This window comes from Typopeltis vanoorti, chromosome 13, assembly GCF_054136105.1.
Source record: "Typopeltis vanoorti isolate ZY-2024b chromosome 13, IOZ_Tvanoo_1.0, whole genome shotgun sequence".
Taxonomy (NCBI): Eukaryota; Metazoa; Arthropoda; class Arachnida; order Uropygi; family Thelyphonidae; genus Typopeltis; species Typopeltis vanoorti.
The window spans coordinates 25603386-25622208 of NC_143561.1; the positions used below are offsets into that span (position 1 = coordinate 25603386).

General features: G+C 36.1%; 1 protein-coding gene across 2 annotated transcripts in view; it reads right to left on the reverse strand.

The window, feature by feature from the left end:
• LOC150099998 (phospholipid-transporting ATPase ABCA3-like) overlaps positions 1-18823 on the reverse strand; it is a 728766-nt gene that overhangs the window by 381527 nt on the left and 328416 nt on the right. For both annotated transcript variants that reach the window (XM_090402469.1, XM_090402468.1), the window contains 2 exons: positions 10991-11120; positions 6603-6757 (listed from right to left, as the gene is read on the reverse strand). In XM_090402469.1, the coding sequence (XP_090258595.1) occupies positions 6603-6757; positions 10991-11120 (285 nt within the window). The remainder of the gene's footprint in view (positions 1-6602; positions 6758-10990; positions 11121-18823) is intronic.

The following is an 18823-nucleotide window of genomic DNA, read 5'->3' on the forward strand; positions in this document are numbered from 1 at the left end:
GAACTGCAATGGGTTTGTCGCTATCACCAAACCAAGCAAATGTTTATCTGGAAACATCTGGAAGAAAGAATCTTTGCTCTTGACCCCAAAACCATCTATTCGGCTATGATACATGGATAATTTGGATAATTATCCATGTATAATTATTTGGACATGGATTTGGATAATCACACAAAGCCAGAACTCCATTCATTTTTACAAAAAAAAAAAAAAAAAAAAAAAATCGACGATCTACATCCCAGAATTAACTTCACATTAGAAAAATAAACGTCAAGTGTTCCTTTCTGGTCATTCATATCCATCGAAACTCAGATGGTTTGCTTTCTACTTCTGTCTACTGAAAAGCGACCTTTACAGGATGCTATATTCACAGTAGATCAGTACACCATCCACCTCAGAAATATAGCATCATAAAATCTTTAGTGACCAGAGCATTAAGTTTGGATAATTGTTATACTCAGCTGTGTTAAATATACAAATAATAATAATTAATTTAATTATCATTTTAGCCCAATAGTTTAACTTAATGAATAGGCAACTTCTTGTACTGAGATATTCAAATTTGGCAAATGCACTGTACTGTTCCATTGTTCAAATTCCTTACCATTGTTCTTTGTTTTATGTATTGTAAAACAACATCAGTGAAAGCAAAATATTTAGAAAAGAAATATCATTTCTACTGTGGCACACGTGAATGTTTAATTATGGCAACTCTACAGGTAAACTACAAGAAAACTGGTTACCCACTAACTACTGACTACATTTGCACATGATATTCTGGATATTGTCTTATCAAAGTTATAAAGAGGAAAAATAACTTTCTTTTTATTACAAGTTAAAGAGCTGAGGTTGATTCTATGAACAATCTTTCATACTTAAACTTGCTGCAGTGTATTACCTTGGCTCTCTTCCAACGTATAACAATTACAAGTTAAAGTTTGCTTTTAACAGTGAAGTTACTCAATGTGTTCAAGTTTAAGGGCCACTTTCAGAGTTAAAGTTTAACTCTGTCAACCATAATATTCAAGTCTGTACACGTAGCTGTGCTGACCACTTGCAGCAAATTCCTATTAATATAATCCTCTGCCAGCAATGTCCTCCATCTGAAATTTGCATAACAATTCTCCAGACATGGCTAATAAACCTGAGTTCGAAGTTGCTTTGACTGATTCTTTATAAAGCTACAGATTTTCTAATCTAATAGGTTAAACATTAAACATTAATAAATTCACTGAAAATTAGTAACTGATATTTCATAGTGGAATTAATAGCAAATCATCAGTGTGGAACAAACAAGTAATTTAAAGAGACAAAACACACGGTAAATACAACAATCAATTAACTAGTACCAGCAAGTGCAGTGAGATAGGAGGATAATTTCAAATAAATAGTCAATGAGAATTGGGAGAAAACAGGTAAACTGTAATTGTATGAGTGATGAACTAGAGAAGTGAAGTGTAGATTTCTTTTTAACATGGAAGGTGGGAGGGTGCATCACCAGAGCATGTGGTGAAAGTGAAACTTGAATAACTAAGATATAGTATGACAGATGTTGCCTATTGAGTCTAGATGTACTCTGATAAGCCTATTAACTCCATAAGGGTCTGTTATAACTGCTATCAGGAAAGTATTTTATTTTGCATTTTGCTTAGTGGGTTACTGGATGAAAAGGAAAGCATTAAATTTTGGAGACAAGCAATTAAAAAACATTTTCTGTCGTTGACATGATGCTTATGTTTATCAATATGAAATGAAAAATAATCACTTACGGTTCAAAAAAAAAGGAAAACAACAAAATAACTTTTTTTTTTTGGTCTTCATTTCACACCCACCTGCAAAACGTGTGAATTCTTTTAATTCTGTTAGGTAGAGTTTTAATTATTATTATTATCATCATCAGACCTCCATGAAGTCAGAGACTCATTGTGGCAGGCACACATTATCACATCTAATGCTTATCAAACTCATTCACAATGAGTCTGGATTCACAAAAGTGGTAACTGGTTTTTTGAATATGGAATATGAAGACGAGTTAGGAGAGTGTAATTTTGCAAAGCCTCATGAATAGGAGGAGAGGGGATAAAATTGACATACAAGTTGGTCAGGGATTGTTACTAGGTTTAACTAGTAATACACTTAGGTAATGAATTCCACTCACCAACCATTCTCCATACAAAAAACCTCCTCACTCCTTTACTCATTGTTGTAACCCCCCCCCCCTCCACTTCTCCCATTCTATGAAAAATCTCTTCCATGTTAAACCTAGTAACAGTCCCTGACCAACTTGTCATCTCAATCTTATCCCCTCTCCTCCTGTTCACGAGGCTTTGCAAAATTACATTTCCCCTACCTGTGTTCATGTTCTACATTAAAAAAACCAGTTACCACCTTCATGAATCTTCACTGTACCCTTTCTAGCATATCCTCATCGTTATGAAAACCAGGTGATCAAATCTGCGCACAATAACCCATGAGACCTGATCAATTGTATACAATGGAACCATAACCTCTTTATTTCTGTATGCCAAGGTCCTTCACATCATTGGCATTATCTGATGCGATGTCTTCAAAACTTGTGCAGTGTGGCACCTGAACTTCAGGTTCTTATCTTCTCTACCTCCTTCAAAGTTTAACCACCAAGTGTATACTTTGTATCCCATTGTTGCTTAACAAATTTCAAAACCTTAAACTTTGCAATACTAAACTAATAGTTCAACTTATCTGCCCATACATATAGTCTATTCAGTTGTAAGGCCACAACATCTCATCTTGACTCTGTATAATACTCCCTAATTTTTCATCATCTGCAAACAGGTGTATATTGCCAGTTAAACTTGTTCCAATGTCATTAATATACAAGTTGAACAACAATGGCTCCAATACCCCTGCAGAACACCACTAGTGAGTTTCCTCTTTTGAGATACTGCATCCTCACAAGTTTCTGATATCTATCAGACAGCTAGTCACTGATTCAACTCACTAGTCTGTTATCAATCCCATCCATTTCAATATATTTACCATCTTGTCATGTGGCACTTGATCAAAAGCTTTTGCAAAATCTAAGTATACTGCTGTGTACACATCTCCCTTGTTCAATATATTTGTCACCTTGTTACAGTACATAAGCTGGTAAAACATGACTTCCCTTTCATTATGGAAATTATGGAGACAACTACCATGTTAGAGTAAAACTTTAGTTTAATATAAACCAAAATTAACACTCCATTTCGACCTTCATATCAAGGTCATCATCTGTAGCATACACATATATATACAGAGAAACAAGCTGCACTACAATCTACATGATTTGCTAGTTGCTGACCAACTGTTACAACAATTATTGGCCTGACCTCACGTAGAAAATAAAAACTTTTACTACATCGAAGCTAGAGTCCTATTATTATCTATTAGGTTACAAAATTAAATGGTGCTAGAGAGCAACATGTTTATATATATACAGTAGAACTCGGCTATAACGAATTCCACGGGACCGCATATATTTGTTCGTAATAACTGTTATTCGTTATATCCAAGAAGGTCATAATTTGAGCGAATTAAAAATGTTTTCAGATTTTTCTCAGCATAGGTATATTGGGTAACATAAATACATATGTGCATACATACATATAAAGAACAAAAATTTATTTTTAAAACTTCGCATTTTTACATAAAAAATCATCAAGCGTGCTTTGCTTTGCACAAGATATAGGAGATATGTATAGGAGACATGTATATATAATAGGAGATAATAATATATAATAATAGATAATAGGAGACACTAAATATAGGAGACATGTATTACAGTTCACTGGTCCTCTCAAAGGACCAATGATTACAATTATTACAGTGGCAAAGATATTTTGGAATAGCCTGCCAAACCTCAATTGAATTTCGAATTGCATAAATGAAATGTCACTCACCTGTGATTGTATTTTTGATGCAGAAAACTGATGAGATAAATTTTAAGGAAAAGTTATAAAAAGGGGAGGGGATAAAAAAACAGGAGATAGAGTGAAAGATGAAGGAAATGGGGTGGGGGGGACAGTTAACATAAAAACTCAGGATAAAAGTATGTTTCCTGCAACAAAGATTATAGCATAGGTGACAATACTTTTATAGATGCAATTCTCTGGAATTTTTATCCTGCTTTTTCATGGTCAAATTACTGCTTTGGCTCTCATGATCTAAACACCTGCATTGATCATTGATTGAATGAGAGCCTTCATTCCTCACACTCTGCTGCAAACCCTGTATCCATGTCTTGTTCTAAAAAAAAAACGTGCCATTGCTGTCCATGATAAAAATGCAGCTTATGTTCAATTGTTAAATTAAAAACTAGCTTTTCATTCAGCTTACACAGCAGCTACTAGAAAGAAGTAAAAAGTTATCAACAATTCCAGAGCAGACTTTGTAAGAATGAAATGCAATAAACTCTCCTCCTGCTCAACTGGCAGTCAAGCCTTCTAAGTCCCTTGCTAAGTCTGTTGGCCATAATTTCTGCCCTTCCAGGTGATTCATTTTTCATCAGGCAGGAATTGGAGTAAAAATCTGATGCCAAAAGGTCTACCTTTTCCTTGAGTGATGGTACTATGGTAACCTCACCCAAAGAAAAGGTAGACCTCTTGGCATCAATTTTTTACTCCAACTCTTGCCTGACGAAAGCAAATCACCTTCCATACTTCTGCAAACTTCCTCCTCTGAATTTCTGCCAAAAGGACATCCAAAAAACCTTCGTTAATCTTGATACTAATAAGGCTCCTGGTCCAGATGGTATTCCTCTGGTTGTGTTCAAGACGTGTTTCAGAACTGACATCCATCCTGTATCATCCATATAAATTTTCATATTCTAGCATCTATCCAACAGCAAGGAAGCAAGTCCACATCCAGCCTGTACCCAAAAAGGGAGACAAAAGTCAGCCAACTAACTATCATCCCATTGCTCTCACATCACTACTTTCAAAAGCAATAGAGGTTATCAGCAACCAGCTTCTTCATTACCTATAGACTCATCAGTTAATTAGTGATCACCAATATGGATTCCATCATTCTTGTTCTACAGCTAACCTCCTAGTTAATCTCACCTAACTCTGGACTCAGGCCATGGAGAGATTTGGAGTAACTTATGTTATCGTTCTAGATATGTCTAAGGCATTTGGTCGTATCTGGTACTGAAGCCTCCTGAACAAACTGCCATCTTATGGTCTCCCTTCTACACTGTGATTGGATTGCCAGCTTCCTCACTGGTCGTTTATTATGTGTCTCATGGTGAATGGCTTCCTCTCATCAGATTTCTTCATCAATGCTGGAGTACCCTCAGGGTTCTGTGCTCTCTCACTCATGCTCTTTCTACTTTATATCAATGACCTCCTTTCTCCAACTTCAAATCATATTCACAATTTTGCCAACAATAGCACTCTTCATTTCAGAAACTTTGTAGTACTCTAATGTTAGATGTCTCAAGATCTTCCATAACCAGTGACTTAAACACTAATCTTCTTCAATATCCTTAAATGGGATGAAGAAGACTTAGTAAATCTCAATGCCAATAAAACTCAAGCCTGCCTTATTACCCGCAAAAAATAATCCTACCTCACTCCCCCCCCCATCCTCTCTAATTTTTTATGTTCCAGTTTCCTTTCAAGATCAACTTTTTCTTCTTGGGTTGTCTGTCACATCCAGTTTATCCCGGCAAAACATTACTTACATAGTCTCCTTAGCATCTAAAAAGCTTGGTGTTATTTTCCATTCTAAACATTACTTCTCTTACTCTGGACTCTCAAAATTCAATAAGTCTCATATTCATCCAACTTTGGAGTAGTGTTCCCACATTTGGGGTAGAGCACCCAAGACCTAAGAATTCTTGATAATATTCAGAAGGGGGAAATTACTTAATAGATGACCTTTCTCTCAAAGACTCCCTTCAGTGACTTTATCATAGGCACTGTTTCAGCACTGTGCCTTTTCTATAGGTACTTTCATGGGCATTGCTCCTCTGAATCGGCTGCAACCATTCCTCCACTTTCTTCTAACCACAGAAGAACTAGAGCAGCCACAGGCCAACACCCTTGCACTGTGAGGAGTAGATTTATCTCATGAAAAGTGATTAGGGAGCAGAAAAAGTGATGGGGGACACTGAATTAATTCAAGAGAAGTATGATACACTGTAAAGGTTAGAGTGAGCTTCTGATGAGCTTGAAACTTTATGGAGATACCTGATTAATAATAAATCATTAAGACTAATGTTTATCATCATCATCATGCATATCAAGGATTTAGGCCTAGCATGGCCTGTTCTGTCCTTAGAAGTCATCACTGAATCTTTTAAGAGGACGTCCTGGTTTTCTTTTTTCTAATGGTTTGTATTTTATTTTGGACTAATGCATTACTATCATTAATACATTTTATATATATATATATTTTTTTTTTCATTCCCAAATAACCTAGTTTAATGTCAAATGCTTGGACATGAACATCTGTCATGTAAACAATCAGCAACACAATAATGTAAGATATTACATTATCTATCAAAAACTGATGCCAAACAAGATGTTTTTATTAAGATACTGAGGATGAAATATAAATAGTTTTAGAAAACAACTTACCCCAGCAAAAAATTTCAAATGTTCTTCTACTGTGAGAGTATCGTACAGAACATCATGTTGAGGACAGAGGCCGAGACTCTTACGAGCTAGTTTTGTATCTTTCATTATGTCATACCCATTAACAGTAACAGCACCACTTGATGGAGGATAAAGACCTAACAAAAAAACCAGATTCCATTTTTAATGTTTGCTTGTTTTTCTCTAAAGATCATTAAAAACTCACCATTTTCTCTATTGATCACCAATGTTGTAAATAATGAAATAACTATTCGTAAAGCTAAATAACAAAAAAATGCATGGAAAAAATACAACCAGACTGTCTATTAATTAGATCAAAAATGAAACTATCAAGATCACAATGAATAAAGGAACAACAATTACAAACAAGACCAAAGAGATGGCAAAATAATAAATAAACAGAAAAGACCATATGGAGAATGAAAAAAAGAAAGCTAACTGGCCAACAGAACAGCAAAAGATAAAATGAGAAGGGAGGAAAGCAGAAATTGCTGAATATGATGAGATGAGAACTGGGTTTGAAGTACACTCTACTCTACTGTGTAAATATTATTGAAAAAGTGATATCTAAGAAATGTAAATTATTAATAAATAGTTGATTACAGATTATGTAATAGCTGCAAAAGTAATAAAGCATGATGATGTAATAGCACTTCACAACAAGAAGAAAGATAGTAGCTCTAATGTGTTGAAGAGCAGGAGCGTGAAATTTATTCAGCATGAATATGCAATGAATATTATATTAATAAATATATTACAGTATTATATTATTAACCTCCCTACCGGCCAATGTGGATGAAATAGTGACACCAAATTGCACTTCTTATCCATGTTATTCAATGGGTTTTAGAGCTTCGTACCCAGATCTATCTCGACGTCTATAGATGTCGTGGCCGGTTGGTGGGTTAATAAGATATCTAATTCAAAGTGAAAGATATGAAGAGAAAAATACTGGGTTTGAAGATAAAGCATAGGAACCAGAAACAGATTATTTTATTATTTTTATTACTACCCAAGACCCCCATGGAGTCAAAGACTCATCTAAGAAGTCCTTTTATAATACACACAGATCATCATACCACGCTTTAAACACACTCAAATTCTCTGCAGACACCACACTCTCAGGCAAGGTATTTCAATCGTTCACAACTCTGCATGCAGAAAATCTGCTTCTCCCTCTCCTGCTCACATCCTCTTTATACAGTTTCCAGGGATGACCTCTGGTTCTCCCCTGATCTCCCAGTTTTTGTAGAACCTCTGCAACTCTGTAAATTGCATCTTCCCAATCTTTCCTCATATTCAACATTCCAGAGGTCAGGAACTACTTTAGTTAGTCGCCTCTGGACCCTCTCCAACATCTCTTCATCCTTTTGAAAACCAGGTGACCAAATCTGGGCACAGAGTAGTCCATGTGTAGCCTAATCAAAGCCTTATACAATGGAACAAGAAAATCCATTACTTCTACAAGTCAGGATCCTCCGCATCATTTCCAGAAGTCTTTGTGGCGCTGTCTTCACAATTTTGGGAATGTGTCCCCTAAATTTCAGATCCTTATCCAATATCACCCCAAGATCTCTTTTTTCCTCCACCTCCAACAATATATCCTCACCAAGCAAATTCTGCATCCCATCTTTGTTTTCCCAAATTTTAAAAACTTACATTTTGCAACATTGAACTCTGATTCCCGTGCCCAATTACTCAATTCATTCAAGTCTTCTTGTAAGGCCACATCTTCCCTACTCCTCATAGTTCATCTCAACTTTGCATCATCTGCAAACAGCTGAATATCTCCATCCAAATCTTCACCAATATCATTCATATATACAAGTTAAACAGTAGTAGCCCTAAAACAGACCCCCTGAGGCACACCACTAGTAACTTTCCTTTTCCGAGGTATTGCCCCCTACACACACACAACTTGCTGATATATATACATATCAGATGGCCAGTCTCCGATCCAATGAACTAATCTAATATCCAAACCCATCCACTCTAGTTTGACTATCAACTTATCGTGCGGTAATCTATCAAAAGCCTTTTCGAAATCTAAGTATATTACTGTGTATCCTTCTCCTCTGTCCAAGGAAGCAGTCACCTTATTGTAATAATCTACTTACTTATTAAAAACATGAGCTCCCGTTAGCAAATCCATGCTGTCCATCAAATATAATACCATTGTTGTCAACCCAATTCTGGATCCTAGTTCTCACACGCGTCTACAACAACTTAACCACAACACCTGACACACAGATAGGCTTATAATTTGATGCTTGAGATCTATCACCTCCCTTATGAAGCAGCACAATCTTGCCCTCCTTAGGAACTTGACCCAATGCAAGACTCATTAAAAATGTCAAGGCAGGTGTCAACTCCCTGGTGCATTCCTTCTGAATACGTGGTGATATATTATTGAGTCCCACAGCCATATTAACATCTAGTTTGCTCAACTTCCCGTACACCTTTTGCTCACAGTCAGTCTCTCCTTCCCATCATCAGCTGCTCTCAATCGCTCCATGAAGTCACATTCACAAGATTGAAAGATCGTTATGAACTGCTCATTAGTATCTCCACTATATCCTCCGCAACAGCGGTCTTTATACCATTTTCCTCAATTAATGTCATTCATCCTTCCATAATCATTCTTATTTTTTTTTTGCTGGCTACATATCAAAAGAACTTCTTAAGATTCTTTTTGGCTTCATTAGCTAACTGCTGCTCATGCGTCACTTTTGCTACCGTTACCAACCAAGTTGCCCACCTTACCTTGTCTTTGCAATCCTCAAAGAATTGTTTTTTTACCACTTCTCTTATGCTGCCTCCATAATGCCCTTTTTCTCTGTATCACATGCTTAATCTGTTTATTCATCCATTTCACACCTACTATTTAACCTTCTGACCCTTGGAATACATTTAGACATTGCATCTACAAGATAGTTCTTGAAAATCCCCTAAGCTGCATTGATCTCTTTTCGAGCAAACTCCTCATTCCATGCTACACCCACAAGCTGTCTCTTGAGCTCTTCATAATCACCCCCCCCCTCCCTTGTAGTTCCACATATACCCTTTTCTCACAGAGGTCCTCACACTGCTGGCAACCACCCAAGTAATCATCTCATGGTCACCCACCAACTGGAGGGTGATTGGACACCTCATTTATAATTACATCCTCTGATGAGTTGATCAAATCCAAGACCCCTCAATCCTCATGTGCCCTCTATTACATACTGTCTGAGGTAGTTGTCCCTCAAAAACTCAAGAAATTCATTTTCTTTACTTCCAGTTCAGTTGCTATCTATATTGCCATAATTAAAATCACTCATAATGATCACCTTTTCTCAGTGATCACCATATGCTCTTTATTCTCAGTCAAATCATTCGTATCTATTAAAACTACCAACTCATTTGCTCGCTTCCTTCTCATATCTAATGCCTCAATCACTCTACTGGAAAACACACTTTATGCATCCTTTTGTCCAGCTCACCTTTAATAACTGAGTCACCATACAATGCCACTCGCGAGTCTTTCATTACCTCTTTTATACCAACATGATTTGTTTTAATCATTTTTACTCTCCCATACGTTTCCCGAATTTTATTAACTTCATTCCACATCCCTTTCATTTCTTGCCTCATCCTAACCAACTAAACTTTTGAATCTTGATTCACATTTTCTCTGTCATTCATTCTTTCGAATTTTCGAACTCTCAAACCCTGCTTCACACTTTCACTCTCATTCATCTTTTCGAGTTTTTGTACTTTCAATCCTTGTGTCCAACTTTCATTGTCATTCATTCTTCTGATTTTTCCAGCTTTCGAACCTTGGGTCATACTATTTCCGGTTTCATTCATTCTCTCAATTTTGTTGCCTTCTGCTACATTCGCATCACTTTCATCCCTTTTACAATCTATTAAGGTTTTCAAGTCACTGGTTTTCTTTTTCAATAATTTTTTTAACAACTTTTCACTGTTCTTTTACACCATCCTTCTCTTTCAGACGAGCACTCATTCTCCTCGGCATTCTCACTACTAACACTTTCTCATCAACATATTAGCACTCATCAAATCCTCATTCAGCTCACACTTTGTACACACCCTCCTTCTATCCACCTTAAATATCCATAATTTATCAATGTAATCAAATGAGTACATGTAGCACACCTCACATGTCATGAAACGACTGAAGTCGAAGTTCAATTCCTGCAATGAGAAAGCCACTGCCATCTTTCCTTTGCTGGTTACTATGCTATTAACTTAAGAATATTTTATAAAATCCTTTCATCTTTCCTCTTCACTTGCAATTAAAAATAATGAACTAGAAAGCGTTTTTTTTTTTTTTTTTTTTTTAAAGTCAGGAAAAGATAAGAAAATACCTGTAAGAATATTCATTGTAGTTGTTTTCCCAGCTCCATTATGTCCAAGCAAAACCGTAATTTGTCCATTATATAAATTGAGTGACAAGTTGTTAACTGCTTTTTTCTCTGTGTTTCCTCTATAGAATGACTAATAAAAAAAGACATACTTAATATTATATACAGTTCCAAGAATGTAATATAATTACATCCTTGGAATTGACTTATAATATAATTAATCCAAGTATATAATTTACTTTTCTAAATAAAAAGTGCAAAGTTATTAAAAATCTTATGTGCAAAAACATGAAATCACAGTATTTTGTACATAAGAACTTTTATATTACTACTGTATATTGCTTAAACTAAATTTTTGAACCCGTGGTTCTTGTTAATATTGATAATATTTGAGATGAAAGGCCAAACGGCTATTTTTTTCTGGCGAGGTTGATATAAGTTAAGTTATTATTATATGTTATATCTTATATTATACTATGTTATAGTATATATCTTAGTTATTATACTATGTTATAATGTAATATAGTGACACACCTTTCGGTCAATCGTATAGCAAGAGTATGTAAGTTTTCTTCACTTAAACTCTGATATTAACTAGGTCTAGCTACTCACTGATGAGACCTCAAAAAAAGGTTGAAACCGGTCTGGGTAGTGACCTCTCCTCATAATGTAAAACAGTACTACATCTCTTAAGAGCTGTGTTTTACATTATGAGAAAATATCAAGAACAGTGAGGAAGCTTGCTTCACCTTTGCAACGTGTTGCCGTGGTGTGGCACTACCAAGTGGTCACTTACGCTTGGATATGCTGACAGTTCGTCGGCATGAAACGTTACAGATCGTAGTGTTCGATCTTAGTTTCGCTTACTGGCTGAAAAACAACAAGGGATTTTTATCCCCTTAACTTATATCAACCTCGCCAGAAAAAAATAGCCGTTTGGCCTTTCATCTTAGTTATTATACTATGTTATAATGTAATATAGTGACACACCTTTCGGTCAATCGTATAGCAAGAGTATGTAAGTTTTCTTCACTTAAACTCTGATATTAACTAGGTCTAGCTACTCACTGATGAGACCTCAAAAAAGGTTGAAACCGGTCTGGGTAGTGACCTCTCCTCATAATGTAAAACAGTACTACATCTCTTAAGAGCTGTGTTTTACATTATGAGAAAATATCAAGAACAGTGAGGAAGCTTGCTTCACCTTTGCAATGTGTTGCCGTGGTGTGGCACTACCAAGTGGTCACTTACGCTTGGATACGCTGACAGTTCGTCGGCATGAAACGTTATAGATCGTAGTGTTCGATCTTAGTTTCGCTTACTGGCTGAAAAACAACAAGGGATTTTTATCCCCTTAACTTATTGATAATATTTGTCATCCACTATACCCTAAATTGTGTTCTCTTTTCACTCGAAGTATACATCTTGCCACTGCTGTAATTAAATATTTCTTCACTAGCTCCCATGCACTGATTATATCTTGCCCTTCCATCCATGGAACAGCCCAAGCTGATTTCTAAGATTGCTAAGTTGTTAACTGCTTTTTCAAGAAATAATCACTCCTTATAATTCCACATAAATTCCTTTCTTCTTGATATTCCTGCATGTCTAATCATCCTCCAAGTCAAAACCACATGATCACTCTCTCCAATTAGTAGGGATGCCTTATTAGTTACAATCAGATCTTTTGATGCTATGACTAAATCCAAAACTCTCAAGCCTCATGTTCCTTCTTCTGCTGCATGTTACCCAAGACATACATTTGTCCTTCAAGAATTCCAGAAATTCCATTCCTTTAACTACTACATGCAGCTTCTTCTTCCTAATTTATACTGCTGCAGTTAAATCTCCTATAATGATAATTCTTTTTGCATTCACCAAGCTGAACTGCTGAAACATCTCTTGCTCCTCACTCTCTATATTCCCTAACTTATAACAACACCCCGCTAAATATGCTCTCCTGCCTGCTCCACCTCACACCATATGCTCTCAAAAACCATTAGTGCCACTGCCCTCTAAATCCTCGACTCTAAAAGAACACAACTAATCAGTTATCATAAGTAATACTCCACAACTGCGTTTGCCTTTCCTGTCCTGTTGAAAAATGTTACACCTTGCTGCTTCTATTTCTGTCAGTATATCATTTTCCTTCAACCGTGGCTCACTGATAACAATAATCTTTCGATTGATTGAAGCTATCAGAGCCACTAATTCATCTTCATTCTGGATACTCCTGGCATTTATAAAGGAACATCAATGCATTGTCAGTGTTTCTATACTTATCATTATTTCCTCTAGACTCCACTGGAATCTGCATTACACCATGTGTTCCTCCTTTTGCCAAGTGATTATACCCACAAGAGGTCATCCACCCTGATAATTACATTTGCTTGCATCAATACTCTCACTTTTTCAGAGAATAACATTCTCCCCAGATACCTACATCCTTTGGTTCAAATGCAGTCCGTCTCTTGCATACAGTTCTTTTCTATCCTCAAATGCACTTCAAGCATCCACATAATCCAAGCATCCTTGGATAACACACAATCACTATCCTCCCAATAATGGAAAATTCATAAGGAAGCCATATTAAAAAGAACATTTGGAACAAGAATGCAGAAAATGTAAAAACAGAAAAATAATTAGCATGCATGAGAAGTAGCAACTCTCTCACTTAAAACCTCACAAAGCCCAATGACAACACAGTGACATGGTGAGTAGTGCCGCCATTAAATAAGCACCTGCTGGGGCCACTGCCCCTGACAGTGGGAAGCAGCATTGTCAGTACTGACACAAAGTTGAAACCAAATGAAGAAAAAGCTTGTGATCAGAGATTTGCAGATGGCAATATGATTATGTTGTGTACGTCTGTAATACTGCAGAGCAGAAAGCAAATGAAGAAACTACTGCTCTACCTTATCTCTAGAACCACCACCATGGCAAGCAAATTCTTATGATTGGTCCCGAGTTCCTGGTGTCCCTTAAATGGGACAGGGGTGCGAAGAATCTCCAGGCTCAAAATGGTGTCCACTTTTAAATCACAACTTGGAATGTCAGAACTCTATATGAAGCTGGCAAATTAAGAAATGCCACAAGAGAAATGAAGAGGCTGGGCATCAGATTTTGGGAATTTGCGAGACAAGATGGCCAGGATCTGGAAGGTATCAACAAGATAAAACAATGTGTTACTCTGGGAATGATGAGAACAAACATCGACATGGTGTAGCTGTAATAGTAGATGAAGAAATCAATAAATCAGGTCCCATTTTCTGAAAGGATAATGCTGTTAAGGGAAACTCCATTAATATAAATATCATCCAAATTTATGCACCCACAGCTGACAAAAGTGAAGATGTTGAAGAGTTTCATGAACAATTAAAAGAGATTAAAAACCTAACAAAGAAACATGATATAAACATAGTGATGGGGATGTTGAAGAGTTTCATGAACAAGAGATTTAATTGTTTTAAATTAGTTAGATTAGTCGCAGGTTAATCTGTATCTTTTAAATTAGTTAGTAGTCTTGAAGTTAGATTTAACTTCAAGATGTTGAAGAGTTTCATGAACAATTAAAAGAGATTAAAAACCTAACAAAGAAACATGATATAAACATAGTGATGGGAGACTTCGATGCAAAAATGGGCAGAGGGAGTGATGGAGAAATTATTGGAGAACATGGCTTAGACACCAGAAATGAGGAGATCGCCTTGTCCAGTTCTGTCAGAAAGAAGATCTAACAATAGCAAATACCTGTTTAAACTTTCACCCAGAAGACTGTACACTTGGAAATCGCCTCAAGATTACCGACATAACATTGCCAGAAATCAAATTGATTACATAATGATAAATAAAAGATTCCACAGTAGTATAAAGAGTGCAAAGACTTACTCTGAAGCAGATATCTCATCAGACCACAATTCCATAGTTGTAGAAATACGTCTTAGATTAAAATCAGCTAAAAATCACAAAAGAAGAAAAAGAAAATTAATATAGAAAAACTAAAAGACCCAAAAATAAATAAAAGTGCCACGATACAGATTAACCTGCGATTACAACAGGTTAACATAGAAGAAAATAAAAGAGTGGAATCGCTTTGTGATAGCTTAAAGAATGCCATCATAACAACAAGTATTGAAGAAGTAGGTTATGTGAATAATGTAAAACAATAGGAATGGATAACACAACAGAAGAATATACAGAAACACATAACATCATCAAGAAAAAAAATAAAAAAAGGCAAGGAAAATTGGATGAAAAAATTATGTACTGAGATTGAACTGCTTCAGAAGAAACATGATCCTTTCAATCTGCATAAGAAAATCAACGAAATTTCCGGAAAACTCGGGGAAAAAAAAGCAAACAGTCTCTAAGAGACGAAAGTGGAAAAATAGTTCTAGAAGAAGAGAATAAAGCACAGATTTGGAAAAAATATCTAACGGAACTCTTCAATGATACTAAACAGAAGCCTATAAATATAAAATATAACATTCAAAGACCAGCAATTCTGAAATGTGAAATAGAGAATGCTATAAGATCAAGTAAAACAGGAAAAGCCAGTGGATCAGCTGGTATGCAAACAGAATTTTTAAAATTAACAGAGCAGGATAACAAACTTCTTGAAAAACTATTTAATAAAATATATGAAAGTGGTGAATTTCCATCAGATTGGCTCAAATCTACATTTATCACTATCCCAAAGAAACCCAAAGCAAATTCCTGTGACAACTTCTGCCTTATTAGTCTAATGAACCAAACATTAAAAATATTTTTGAAAGTAATTCAGAATCATATCTATAGAAAAAGTGAAGAAACTCTGAGTGAAACGCAGTTCGGCTTTCGGAATGGTTTTAGTACTAGAGGTCCTTTTGTGTGCCCAAATATTGATAAAAAAATGTAGAGAAAAACAGAAATCTGTCTATGTGTTTCATAGATTTTGAAAAAGTTAGACACACTAACTTAACAGAACTCCTTCAACCAATAGGGCTAGATGAACAAGACATAAGCCTAATAAGAAATCTGTATTGGAATCAGTCAGCTACCATTCAATTAGACAACATTACCATCAGTGATATTAAGATCAAAAGAGGAGTGAGACAAGGATGCATGCTCTCACCACACTTGTTCAACATATACTCAGAGGTAATCATTAAAAAGGCATTGAAAGAATGTCCAGAGGGAATTGCAATAAATGGAAAGATTGTTAACAACCTACGATATTGCAGATGACATCATGGATCTCCAAAAACTTATTGACAGAGAATACATAGAAAGTCAAAGAATGGGAATAAATATAAACATCAAAGTTGCAAGCAAAAGTTGGTCGATTGGTAGAGCCTCTGCTACTAATGGCTCGCAAAAAGTTAAGCTAGTTTGAGTGCGGTTAGTAGTTGGAAGGGGAATTAATCGTTCGATTCTGTTGGCACACTCTCCCTCAATGAGTCTTTGAACTCCCTGGAGGTGTCACATAATAATAATAAAATAATAATCAACAAGATGAAATACACGGTCATCAGCAAAGATCCAACCTCATCAATGAAACTGACACTCAATGAGAAAAATATCAATCAATTGTCAAGGTATAAATATCTTAGTTGCTGGCCTAATGAAAGGTGGGATCCTGAAATAGATATAAAGACAAGGATCGAAGTTAAGCAGCAGTCCTTCATGAAAATGAGAACATTATTCTGCAATAAAGACCTAAACACGAAAGTCAGATGCCGAATGCTGAAATGTTACGTGTGGTCTATTCTGCTCAATGCAATTGAAACATGGACATTGAAGGCGACAATCAAGAAAATTGAAGCCTTTGAGATGTGGCTATACAGAAAAATGCTAAAGATATCATGGACAGAAAAAATTATCAATGAAGATGTCTTAAAATAACATTGGCAAAGCTGAAGATCTTGTACAAATAATCAAGAAATGAAAAACATATCTTGGCCACATCATGAGAAACAGCAAATACCAACTTCTAAGAACTATTCTGGTAGGAAGAATTGCTGGCAAAGGAGCTAGAGGAAGAAAAAGAATATCATGGTTTGACAACATCAAGACGTGGACAGGAATGAGCAGCGTACAAACTGCTCAGATTAACGCAAGAATGCAGTTTGTTCACCAAGATGGTCGCTGACCAATAGAAGATAGCACCATAAGAAGAAGAATTAGCATGCAGACTATTCCTTCAAACACAAACAGAACAAAGGAAATATACAAAAATAAAAGAAATATTATTATTATTATTACTATTTTTTATACAGGTGCTTCTATGGAGTCAAAAGAATCATTGCTAGAGACCTATGCTAACCATTATTCATACAATACCTATCATACCCCTTCAATTTATTCATTGTTGAGGCACTCATAAATACCTTTAACCATCCATTCGGCTTGTTTACCACTCTCCAAGCAAAAAAAAAAAAAATCTAGTCTGCGCACCACTGCTAATCACACTCTAACACAACTTCTGGAGGGGGGGGTATCCCCTTGTTCTCTCCCTACTCATCACATACTGAAAAATTTATTTTCTATCAATATTATAGAATTTCTTTGATAACTCAAGTTTCTATCTCACCTCTGCCTGTCAACCAAATCTGCAACCCATACACACCTTCAAACTATTCTCATAGGGGAGCATTCCACAGACTTGTCTCTAAATCCTCTATACTACTTCCTGATTCGAAAGAAACCCAGGTGACCAAATCTGCACACAGAAGTCAAGAAGCTGACAAATGATTAGCTTATAAAGGGGGATAATAACCTTCCTATCTTTACTTGTTAATGTGTTCTTCAACAGCAAGTACCCTTGGAGCTATTTGCCCTTTGCAATATAATCTCTGAACATCAAATCTCTATACACCACCACTCCCAAATCCTTAGCTTCGTTAAATTTCTGGAATTCAGTACCACTAATATGATACAAAGTATATAATCTTTTGTATGTATGTAATGCCCCCCCCCACACACACACACACAGTAGCAATATGCTATAGATCTTGTGATCTTTCATGAGTGTGAGTCAGATACTTAAAAAAAAATCCTGAAGTGCATTGTATCAATATTAACTTGACAACCATTGCTCTCTGCCACACTGCCAATTTATTTAAATCATCCTGCAATATATCTACATCACCTTTATTGTCCTTCCCAGTTTTGTACTGTCAGCAAACAACTGAATAACCCCCCCCCTCCCTTAAATCACTCCTAATATCGTTAATATACAAATTAAAGAAATGATACAAAGCCATGATAGGTACTCCACTAGTTACCTTCATTCACCCAGATTCCACTCCACCATACGAGGGGATACCCAAATATAACCAGAATCTGAACTTATTGTGTGAACATTTTTAGCTACAGATGATGCCATTTGGCATTGTGAGTATGCAGTTTTCTGCACCAGTCTGGCAAGTGACATCATCCTGTGTGAACTGGTTCGTTGTTCTGGCTGCTTTTTTGTTAGTGCTTACAAGCAAGTTTGGTGATTTTGTGATGGCTCACCACAAGGAACAGAGTGTTCATGAAATTGTTTTCTTTTGAGTAAAACTGTTGATATGCTTCAGCAGGCCTTTAAGGACGACACTTTCGGTAAAACATAGATCTACGAGCAGTTTACCCATTTCTAAAATGGGGACATGTCAGTCGAAGACCAACCACGATCTGGCTGAACTTTGCCAAGCAGAAATGATGAAAACATCGAAAAGGTTTCCCAGGCAATCAATGAAGATCATCAAAAGACCACTGAGCAACCACTGTGCCAGCGAATTTTAACAGAAGATTTGCAAATGAAACATGTGTCCGCTAAACTTGTGCCAAGTTTGCCCACAGAGGATCAAATCA